This window comes from Choristoneura fumiferana, chromosome 5, assembly GCF_025370935.1.
Source record: "Choristoneura fumiferana chromosome 5, NRCan_CFum_1, whole genome shotgun sequence".
Classification (NCBI taxonomy): domain Eukaryota; kingdom Metazoa; phylum Arthropoda; class Insecta; order Lepidoptera; family Tortricidae; genus Choristoneura; species Choristoneura fumiferana.
Window position 1 is genome coordinate 21,501,593 of NC_133476.1, and position 12,744 is coordinate 21,514,336.

General features: G+C 36.8%; 1 protein-coding gene across 1 annotated transcript; it reads right to left on the reverse strand.

The window, feature by feature from the left end:
- Window positions 1–8: 8 nt before the first annotated feature.
- On the reverse strand, window positions 9–7,911 carry Myd88 (myeloid differentiation primary response protein MyD88). The gene is made up of 6 exons (XM_074088373.1): window positions 7,672–7,911; window positions 6,619–6,836; window positions 6,030–6,220; window positions 4,473–4,635; window positions 2,339–2,489; window positions 9–1,708 (listed from the first exon to the last, which is right to left on the reverse strand). Exons 1-6 carry the CDS (start codon window positions 7,791–7,793, stop codon window positions 1,483–1,485), a joined length of 1,071 nt encoding a protein of 356 aa, XP_073944474.1. The 5' UTR covers window positions 7,794–7,911; the 3' UTR covers window positions 9–1,482.
- Between the last annotated feature and the right edge of the window lie 4,833 nt (window positions 7,912–12,744).

The following is a 12,744-nucleotide window of genomic DNA, read 5'->3' on the forward strand; positions in this document are numbered from 1 at the left end:
GAGAGGCCGAGCCGATTCTACAAATCCTTACACTTGTTCAGCTACATCATCCACATTAACATAGGCTACTATCTTCTCTGGAAAGTACAAAGTTCCTGCTGGTCGCGGAGACGAGCTTACTTCCATATTTTGTAAAGGACTCCGACGGCGAATATAGTATGTAAAAGGGTTCCCTAACTTATGTATCCACTTTTTCATACTAGTTGCATAGAAAAGTGGATACTTATATTAGGGCACCGACTTGCCCATCATCCCGCTTGGTACATTTATTCGTTTATAAATAATTACTTCTACATTGCGACAGTGTACTTACATTGTGATGCGTATTTATCAGTACACATAAAGAATTTTGTTCGTGTCTTACATGAAGCTATTACAGGTCACTTTATACTTTTTATTACTTGGAGCATATGGTTTATAGATAGCATAGTTAATCATATAGGTATAGAAGAATAATGGGTTTTTATTACCACTATATCATATGACAACATATCACAATATTGGTTATGCATATCTGTATTTGATGTGTAACTTGGTATATTTACGTTTACATAATGGTAATATAATAATATATAGTAATATAGTCATGCGACGGGCACCAGAGTATAGCTTACGCCAGAAAAGCATGCCAAGGCTAAACAAGAGCGTGTCGGACACGCCCAAAATAGGGTTCCGTAGCCATTACGAAAAATTAAGTAATATTTTTCTTCCATGTTTAGGTATATTTTATACCTTAGGCTGCTATTTACTCATGAACTACTAATAATTCTCAAGCAAACTTAGCCGTTATAGTTTTCCTTGAAAGATTTTTTTCAAATTTTTCCACCTACCGGTTTAGATTTTAGAGGGGGGGGGGACGCTCGATTTTAATGAAAATTTGCACTTTAAAGTTGAATATTTCGCAAACAAATCACTGAATCGAAAAATCTTCTTTACAAACCCCTAATGGTTTTAAGACCTATCCAACGATACCCCACACTATAGGGTTGGATGAGAAAAAAAAATCACCCCCACTTTACGTCTATGGGAGGTACCCTAAAAAAGTTTTTTTTTGAATTTTTAATTGTTTTGTCGGCATAGTTTACTTATATATCCGTGCAAAATTACAGCTTTTTTAGCATTGATAGTCCCTGAGCATAGCCGCGGACGGACAGACAGACAGACAGACAGACATGGCGAAACTATAAGGGTTCCGTTTTTGCCATTTTGGCTCCGGAACCCTAAAAAGAGGAAAGAAAACGGGAGGCCTTAGCCCAAGAGAGGGCGTCCCGCGTATACACTATTACCTTGGCTGCCTCTTATATACAAATCAGGTTCAAAACCCGAACAAGTGGCTTAGTTTACTACTATAACATTCATAGACCATAGTACATACAACGCGCTAATTCGAAACAAGGATTTTTTTGCTATTTTTGTTCTTACTGAATATTTTAAATGGTTTCTTAAACAGGCTAGTTATGCCGTTTTTCTTCTTGATTTTGTTTAGGTCGCCGAGCGAGGCGGTCTCGACGGGGCGCGAGTCGAGGGAGTCTGTGGAGGCGGAAAGGTTGCTGGCGGAAGGAACGCTGGGCAGCGTGATGGTGCGGGTACTCGGCTCCTGGTTTCGTATGCGATTTGCCGCCCGTTGGCCAACTTGCCGTTGCTCCGGCTGTCGTTGGACAACTCTTGTATTTTGAGTGTCGACGATGGCAATCTGAGCGCCGGTACCCTGTTGAAAAGATTTAATTAAATAAATATCATGGGACACTTGACACCAATTGACCTAGTCCCAAAGTAATCAAAGCTTGTTCTATGGATACTAGGCTATGGATAAACATACTTATATAGATAAAGGTGTAGCTATTATTATTATATATTATTGAAAGTTTTATTAAGCATTACCTTTCCATATTTTTTGCATATTTTTTTGACAAACCGTTTAAAAGATAGAGGGGGGGGGGTACACAATTTTTGCTACTTTGGGAGCGATTATTTCCGGAAATGTTCACTTACTCAAAAAAGTTTTTGAGAAACCTTACTATCTTTTCAAAAGAGCTGTCGAACTATGTGCCACACGTTGATGCGAGTATTTCTGTTATGTGTATGGAGTGCCCCCCTATAAATATATTTTTTTTAATTTAACTACTAAACTAAACAGCGGCTTTGAGAAGCCACATCTGTACTCCAAATTTCATTGATATAAATCTTGTAGTTTTCGAGTAAACGGACGGACGGACAGACAGACAGACAGACGGACTTGACGAAACTACAAGGATTCCGTTTTTGCCATTTCGGCTCCGGAACCCTAAAAAATCAGGTAAATCGCCAGTCAGTCACTGTCCGTCGATTGACGGCTTACCTGGGCACCGGGCGGGGGTTGAGGAAGCGGCCGAGGTGATCCCAGAAGTTGTACGCCGCGGAGTTATAGTGCAGGTTGTGGTAGAAGCTGTAGTGGGGCGGCAGCTTGCACTGCCGGTACATGCACGGTAACAGCCGCCGCTGGTTCGAACCTGGGCGAGACAAACGTACCGATGTAACTATCTCTTTCGTCACACATCAGAAAAGTTTGTGGTGTTATTGTTGTCGCTGTGGCAGCGGCAGCGCAGCTAACGTTGTTAGTTTTTTAGCACTTTCACTGTCCCTCGATTTTGCCACTGTCATGGCTCGATACGATCGTGCAATACAATGAGGGCTATCGCGTATGAATTCGCCGCTAGAGGCGCTAGTGTAGCGTGAGGTTTCCGAAATGTCAAATCTCATAGTTTTTGGGTGAGTTACGCGGGTTTATTTATAATTAGAATAAATTTGTGAATATTTTGCAATATCTGAAATTAATTATGGCAAATATGCGTTCCGGGGCAATGAATGTCTGTGTTTTGAGGCAGTTTTGTCTTTCGGAAACCTTTGTCCTCCCTTTTTTCCGAACAAAACGGGGACTATGCAACCCCATATGCAAGTCCCCATGCAACACTGTGGCATGCTCGATATTTTTATGGTACGGTTTTAAGGTGAATTAAATATGATTTTAATCTAAACTTTGTTTTCACTCCCGTAATAACAGACTTTGAAAGCCATACTTAAAAACCTCACGCAACAGTGCGCCATCTAGTGAGACAAAAAACGATAGCCCTCATTAATGCACAAATGTAGAGAATCATCCATTTTTGACATGACAGAGCTAGTTTGACAATGAATTGCATGCAATGCACGGAGTGTTAAAGTGTTAACACAGTTGACATGACTTGTGGGTAAGAACCCAGGGTTCCGAAAACGAAGGGTAACAAATGAAGACCTATTTATGTCACTACGCTCTACGTTCGTCTGTCCGTAAAGCTAGAAACACACTGACGCCGGAGGGAGCGCCACGCTTATTTCCCGCGCGGTATTCTGTGTGTTTCAAGCTTTACAGGGTTATATCTGCTCACGAACTCTAGCAGACATCTTCTCTTCTAAGTCGTTACACTCTTGACAGAGTGCTTGTGGTCGTCGGTTAAGAATCAGTAGTGAACCTTCATGACAACTTTCTTGGGAAAATAGTTTGGTAGTGCCTTCCACGCCACAGTGTTGAAGTCCGGGGTCCATAATTGGCAAAAGAGACTGTTGCTGCCTACTCCGACATTAGTTCCCTTTGCCCACTTTTACCACAGTCAAGGGAAGTGATGAGTCCGTCCTACTCTAAAACCAGGCACAGTACGGACTACAACTATAATTAAACCTCAGTATCAACGTTCAAATTTAATGGCAATGTATGGTCGGCAGAAAAACAAATACAAACAAATGCACTTAGAGTTATTAACCTTCTTTTTATATAAATAAAAACCGGCCAAGAGCGTGTCGGACACGCCCAAAGTAGGATTCCGTAGCCATTGATAAACTATTATTTGACTTTAAAGATTACTTTGCATGACAGTTGAATTGACGTTTGTTGGGAAATTTAGCATGTATTATTTTTCGAATGCGAAATGAGTATTAAATTTTATGACGTATTTAGAATATAAACTAATCGGCGTATCTGGCGATCAAAGAGCAGGCTTTTTCTTCGCCCAAAGACTGAGCCTTGCAGTGCAACGAGGCAACGCCGCTAGCGTCTTAGGTACAATGCCTATGGAAGAGGAAGCCCGTTTTAGTTAATTTTATGTGTTTTTTATTTTTATTTTTATGTAAAAATTCATTGTTTAAATAAATATATTGAATATAAACCTGTTTTAGTATATTATTATGTACAGTTTACCGCAGTATAATAGAGCGTGAAAACTCGAACGCTGATCCCGATGTTTAACTATAATACAACTAAAAGGTAGTAATTCATCATCATCATCATCATCATCATATCAGTCGTATGAAGTCCACTATTGGATACATCATAGATATCCTTTTGTTTCAGTTGGAAGTGGCTTTTATTTAATTCATTTTTTTTTCACATCACTACAGTTTAACCTCTCTTGCTTGCTTCCACCGTGAGCCCACGGCTTTAACATGTAACTACAACTGACCAATATTCCACGCGTGCACGTAATCCATGAAGAACCGCTCGTCTGGGCTCTCGAAGAAGTCAGGCGAGTAGACCAGCACCACGAAGCGGCAGCGCGTCTGCACCAGCTCGGTGATCGAGCGGAAGGGCGCCATGCCTGGCCGCAGACTGTTCTTCGTACACAGCTGGAGAATGATTGGGATTAGATTAATATTGTTTAAGAATTTGGTAGAAGATGGACGGGAGATTTCCAGTCAGATTGGCAAGAGTTGGCCAAAAGTAGTGTTGATAAAGAATCAAGTCATTTGTGTGTTCATTTATAAGACTCTTCTTGGTTTACTAGACGCTAGTCATTTAATCGAAGCTTGAGTTCTTTTCAACGTGTCGGGGACTTGAGTCTTCTGTAGAGACTCGAGTTCTCTATAGATGACTCAAGCCCTTTAAACAAGCAATCTTAGCTGTTATAGTTTTCGCCGCACATGATTCGTATCCGCATCTTTTGGTTCTACGCACAGAGTATGCTACCAAGTGAACCACGTCGCTCCGTTCCATTAGTGGCGTGTGGTGCCATCTATCGCAACTATCATAATCGACTCCTGCTTTTTAAATCGCATTGGAAAAGCGTAAGAAATTATGTACCTACCACTTCTATGTATTATCTAATATTATTTGGTTTCATCAGCAGAAAGCTTTTTCTACTCAATTTTTTTTTTAAATGTAATGAAATCTAGGTGAAGGGTCTGCTAGGCTTCCTCCAGGAGCTAGGCTGGCATGAATAGTGCCTACAGCCTAATCACGCAAAATAGGCGCACTTAGACGTCGAGGTTGCGGAAAACAGCCCGCTACTACCTATACCTATACCTATTGTTTACCATCAACACCACTGCCTGACCATTAATACAGTTTAATGAATGAGTACATAAGTAAAATACTCATGTTGTAAACAAGGTATGCATGAGTCATGTCAATTTACGCATCATATTACACTTCAATTATGAAAGCACACTATTCTACTCATATTAATTTCATAAATAAATAAATAAATATCATGGGACACTTGACACCAATTGACCTAGTCCCAAACTAAGCAAAGCTTGTACTATGGACACTAGGCAACGGATAAACATACTTATATAGATAAATACATACTTAAATACATATTAAACATCCAAGACCCGAGAACAAACATTTGTATTATTCATACAAATATCTGCCCCGGCCGGAATTCGAACCCGGGACCTTAAGCTTCGTAGTCAGGTTCTCTTCAGCCATCTGGTCGTCAAAACACACTAAACTTGCATATTCATATTAGTAGGTAAGTTAGATTTATCTAACTTATTTATTGAATTATAATTCAATTTTCTAATAATTCAAGATGCTTGTGGTCTGTCATGTCATGAAGTAGGTAGAACTCCCTTGCTTTTTATAATAAAAAGTTATGAATGTAGAATACACGAAACTCAATGTATGCAAGCAGAAAGTCTAATACAAGTAATATAAGTGTTTTACTTCCCATAATTATAGTCATTACATTCATATATTAAAAACATGGTGAAGTATGTAGATTGGCAAGTCGTACCTTGTAACCGAAGTCTCTACTCATTCTCATTATCATTTCATCAACAAAATCTTGGTCGGCTTCTGCATACAGCACCAAAGCATCATATATGACTGGTGTGCCTTCATCTATGTCCTCTAAGGTAACCAGGTTGTCCTCCTCTGGCAGGGCCATTCTCTGATCTGTTACAGTTTCTCTGATCCACGTACCTTCTATACAAAAAACATGTTTTAGGGTTAATATGTTTGAGTTAATCACAACTACTATATTATATGTTAAAATGATCTCAAAATTGCACTTTCATTCACATTGTAGTGACCACTGTCGCGAGTTGACTAAAGTGAGGGTGTCACATTCATTAGGCAGTCAGGCTAAGCAATGAGGTGCAATGTGGTCGGAAAATCCAGGTAATTTTGACAATAAATATAGGAGTCATGATTAAGTCCCTAAATAAATTAGTTATGAGTGAGAATCACAGAAAAATTAAAAACATCATGTTTAAGGTCATCAAATAAGTCTTGAGAAGACTGAAATATGCAGAATTTACTTGTTTTGGTGTGATAACTTATCATTGTTTTGAACTGGTTTTATTACCATGATAATTGCTTACCTCTATTAACAAGGTGCCGCTTCCTGCCCAGTTCTAGAAGATCATCTTTTATATCGTGCCTATCTATTTGCTCCAAGTAGAGAAGGAGGGTGTGGATATTGGCCGTGCCATCATTACGATGGATCCAGGTCTGCAGGAGCCACTCTGTCTTGTTCTGGTGGATGTTGTCAATGTTTTGGGAGGTCACATTAATACAAAAAGCTAGGCCTCGGTAGTCTCTGCAAATTTGTATAGTAAAATTATAATCAAAAATGTGTAACAAAATTAATGTAATGCATTTTAAATTGAAAATTAAATTAGTATTTAATTTTTTTTTGTACCCAATGCCCATTTTCAACCATTGTTTTTCATATTTTAGCATATCACCAATTTTAAATGTCATGGTTCAAGTCTTTGTAAGTGTTAACCAATTTAATCACACATGTAAATAGTGGACAAACTTCTTTCTGCGGCTTTTTACAACTTCTGTTATCAACTCAAAGCATAACCAAACTATAAAACAGTAAAATATAAACCAGACCACTGAACCACAACCAGTGTGATTCACCTTTGGCTTCATCTGCACTTAACATCTGGTGAGATAGAGGCCAATAATGGTCAATTTCATGTAAAAAAAAAGATGAACAAAGATAAAATGGACCAAAATATATTGTAATGAAAAAGAATATTCCAGTATGAAAAGAAATCTAAATTCAACCTCAAGCTCATTCTAAATTCAAGAAGAAAAGTCGAGGAACCTTTGCTGATTCTTGGGTAATTCCTAATTATAAGAAAGTCCTAGCACATCAGATTGAGCTTACAACAAAGTGAATTTCCCCAAAAGTCTAAGCCTTAGACTAAAGTATACTGGTTCCATGTGTTGAACCAACTGAACAAGCATAGTTTAAAATAAAAACGAGTACAATAACAAGTCAATTATCTACCTAATTATCTAATGATCGGTTTATCAAGATTTTGTTTACTAACATTAAGTATGTTGTTTTTCATGGGCATTCCTGTCAAATGTTAGTGGGATATGAATTTGGTCTAAAATTGCTTGTGAAATACACTAACCTGGGCAGGTTTTCGGGGCCGTCGCTCGGAATCAACTTTCTTGTGTTCAAACGACATATCGCTGTGCGAGCTTCATTCGAGAGATAGGACAACGGCACAGCAGTCAAATCGTCCTCCGTCATCTCGACTTAATATGTCAAACAATTCGCCCCGAAAATAATGATTGAGATCAAAGACATTACATTCGTCATACGATGTAAAAATAGAAAACTTTATTCTAAAATAATTTTGAGCACTAAACTGACAGTGACAATGAATGAATGACAGTTTTTTTTTTAATTCATTCGTTCAAGAATAGACAAAGGAAATCATCCATACACAGGTGCCCCCACATGCAGTCGCTCGTTGCTCGATTGCAGCGATAAAAATGGTCACGTGACCCCATTTTGAAGGTGATTTTGAATTTCCCGCGACTCAATAAAGTAGCGTCAAGTCACCACGTCGAGCAGCAGCGACGAGATGGCTTCTTGCAAGATTGATCTTGGCCTTGGAAGCTGATTTCTTAATCTCATTTAGTAGCAGTCGTGGCAGTGGTAAATGAAATTGGAGTGAATGAAAAAAAAAAACAATGCTTTTGCCGAAAATGAAGAGGTTTTTTTCTGCAGCGATAAAGTGCACATGACCAAATTTGACACGGAAATGAGCGTCGAGCGATTTCATGTGGCCGCGGCCTAAAGCGAAATTTGTTGAGCGAATTTTTTTTTTCTTGCTTGACATTCACATTTATCTGTCGTGCTGTGTCGTGACACATATATCAGAACGGTATCGGTTTCATACATACATTTTATATGGTTGCGTTCACAGTCATCTGATGCAGTGTGTTGTGTCGCATCAAAGCTAGAGAGAGGGAGAGAGAGAGAGAGAGAGAGAGAGAGAGAGAGAGAGAAAGAGAGAGAGCATCACAACAAAATAAATGAGGGTGCACATTTTTCCCCCACTGTCGCATTTTTGACGCAAAATGTTTGAACCCGGCAAAGTTTCTTTTGTACATTTTTTGTTCTCTTTCTATCGTTTTTGTCGTAAAGTGGTCTTACCCCACTATTTTTCCAAATGTTTGTCTAAGCTTACAAATATTTGATGTTTACTAATTTTAATATTACCCAAAGATACTTCCATGATCATTGCTCATGTTGCATATGAAAATAATGATCACTTCTTGTTGGTACCTATTACATAAATTCTCAATGAAGTCATATGTACTTTTGTAACTTTAATAAAACTACATAATACGAAACTTGAATGTACAAAGTAAAATGGATTCAGGAAAAAAAAAATAAAAAAAAAAATGATATTTGAGACGCTTTATTGTCATTCACAAGTGCAATCACTACCGCTCTATTGTCTACTGCAGATATAGGTACAGACAATGGTACAGTTTCTATAGTTATAATACATACATCCATTACTATAATAACTCCCATCCCATCCATCGATTAAATTTATTTGACGGATAAATGTAATGCCGTCTCTGTTTGTTTTGTTCGAATAGACGGAGACGGCATCACATTTATCCGTAAAATAAAATTAATCAATTACAAATATATCAATTAAATAAACATAAATTATACATTTATTTATTGTATCAAGCATTACTTTTAACTATCAAATAAATCCAATCACAAGGGCATATTTAATAGTCATAGTACTTTTTATTTTTTTGTCATTAGTTTTACTTCATAAATTGAAATATGTATACGTCACAATGTTACTAGTTATACAAAATAATTTGGGCTTATATAGCTCAGAACTAACCTATTACAGTAGTACGATTTGACAGATGGTCATGCCTTCAGTAAATTTTCAACTTTAACGTCATACAAATAAAATCGTTTTTACAATCTGTAAACGTGGGTAGCGGTATACTAAAAATGGCTTTATTTGTATGACGTCAAAGTTGAAAATTGACTGAAGGCACGCCCATCTGTCAAGTATTAACTCGAATTAATCAAACTGTACGTAAACGTGACAGTCGACATCTTTATGACTTTATGTAAGTGTTTGTATTCATACCTATTGATTCATACATATTTGAGTGGACTTCAAAAAGTTTAACTATGTTAAATGTTGGTTAACTCTACAAAACGACAAACTGGAAAAAGTTCCGTTATGACACAAAAATTATCCATACAACTTGTACCTATGGTTAATTGTTTGCGGAACAATGCAGTGGGCCATAACATTTTTAACTACTGGTGTTAAGTATCCAACTTTTTGAACTCAAACCATTAGAGGTCACCAGCGGAAAACAGGCATAACTTTACATACAGCACATCAATGAAGTTTAACATTTCTTGCAATACATTTTACCTTTCGTTTTGACATCAAGTTATGCCTCTTTTCGCTAACTGTTTAATTTTTAACAGGCAGGTGAAGGTGAAGCAGGTGAATATATAAAACAAGTCTCCGACCAAAAGGCATATCAACCACGCTCGAGAGTCCATGATTCGTGAACATACAGAGTTAAATACCATTTTCGCGTGCCAGAATCATACATTCTACAGCTAAAACAAACAAATTCAACAAAAACGAATAACGACACTATTTACAGTTTACTACGATTATAATAAGCTCTTTTTACATTGGAATGTTTCTATAAAAAGTAGTGAAATAGTACAGTAGTACGTTGATGACGTTGAATGACGCCACCGTGTAAACTAAGTAATCAATCTACAAACAAGATTTTATTCAGTTCGCGGCTGTCTATTCGGCCGCGCTCATCTAGACAGCACTTGCGAATTCGTCAAGCACTTTGTAGATTGGTTGCTATTTATACTGTTTTGTTACAAATAAAACCCAAGTAAAAGTCCACTAAAACGATGTATAATAAATTATTTTTAATTGACTTTCATTTTACTCAGTTTGTGTGAATGTTCAAATATACACGCTACTCATAAATAAGTTAATTAACCAGTCTTCCTGACTCGTGGTTACAGTACAATTACTTGGAGTTAACACTTGACAGATGGGCGTAACTTCAGTCAATTTTCAACTTTGAGGTCATACAAACGTGGGTAGCTGTATACTAAAAATGGCTTTATTTGTATGACGTCAAAGTTGAACATTGACTGAAGGCGCGCTTATCTGTCAAGTGTCAACTCGAATTAATCAAACTGTAAATATTTTAGAGAGTTGATTAATTAAAGCAATTCAAATGTTTCTGACTCAACGATCATACGATTTTGTACTTAGTAGAAAAAGCAATATACTATTATATGATGATGATGATGATGATGATGATAACTTCTGTACCTTGTCGCTTTCAGTCGGTACACAATTTCGTATACATGACGTTAAAATGATAAGGTACAAAAGTGATCACTTATTTATAACGTTGACTGTACCTGCATACAAAAATGTTTAGAAGTATAAAGAAAGTCAATACAAGTTACCAATCGCTTCAACACATTAAAATTAACTTAAAAATGATAATAAACAAGTGATTTTTTACATACCGAGTACAAAAATGGTAGACTGAAATCATTCAAGGGTTTCGCTTAAAAATAATATGTACCTGTAATATTGAGCTATTTCATGTTAAGCCATTATGATATAAGATTATACATATTAACAAAATCAGATTAACTGTGGATTAACCACTGTATAAATATGTTATATCTGGGACAACACTTCAACATGTTAGCTGTAGAAAAAATCTAATTAATGGAGTACTTACTTTTTATACACTAATTTTCAAATTTGTCTAAAACATTCCAATTACAAGTTACATAAGTTACAGTTGAATTGGCTACGTTACATTGAAGAAGAGTTTATTGAACAGTTGCTGTATAAATTTTAATATTTAAATTGACATCAAAAATGTTTTTGCGAATGTATATTTATTATTTGCGATCACAGCCGACCGACAACCTACGAAGAATTATCATATTCAGGAATGCCACATATACAAGGTGTCTTTAAAATAATCCGGATTATTTCACAAAGAGGTTGGGTCCGCCAAGATTTTTTTTTACCTGAAGTTACAATGACAGCTTAAAGCGTCAAAGGCTCAAAATCAAATATAAAAAATAATGCAAGATATTGGCATGTTTTAAAATAGGCAAAACAATTTACGAAAATTAATAACTATTAGTATAATTTTTTTTATAATACTTTCAACGAAACAATAATTCGAAAAAGCATTTAATGCTGGTCATTATTGAAACCAGTCGGATAATCACTCAATATATGGAAACCGCATAATCAGACTAATTTCAACAATAGGGAATATTACTGCAATTTTCTGCCGTCAGAGTGCAGCACTAGCACAAACCGTGAACACTTTTTAGCGAAGCTCGATATTTCGGCATAGTTGCATGCGCCACGATCACGAGACGACAGCAGGTCCGTAGGATTGCTAATATCATATTATTCAATAGGGCTATCGCGTGAATTCGCCGCTAGAGCGCTAGTGTAGCGTGTGTCTCCGAAATGTCGTCTCATAGTTAAGCTACGCGGGTTAAATTAGAATAATTTTGTGAATATTTTGCAATATCTGAAATTAATTATGGCAAATATGCTTTCCGGGGCAATGAATGTCCGTGTTTTGAGACAGTTTTGTCTTACGGGCGGTTGTCCTCTCTTATCATCAGGGGACCAACACTTGCTCGTTTTTTATGGTCCGGTTTTAATATTAAATATGATTTTAATCTAAACTTTGCTTTCACGCCCGTAATAAACTTTGAAAGCCACACTTAAAAACCTCACGCAACAGTGCGCTCTCTAGTGAGACACAAAACGATAGCCCTCATTGCATTTTTGGAAATAAAGCTCTATCGTTACTATTGATGTAAATATCATGTTATTTTGTTACTACATGTCATACAGTAATTGCCCACTTGATTTTTTTATATGAAACAAAAATAATACAAATAATTTAATGATAAAAGCGACTAGATTATTATAATTAGCACGATATTTGTTATGATTTATCACCACTTTTCTTTGTAAATTTTTGATTGAATTCAAGTGGGCAATTACTGTATGGTTTACCCTACTAATACTCTTTGGTCATGATCCGTCATGGCGACAAAATATAAAGAGGATTGACGTAGTCATGGCGATTTGCGCTAGTCG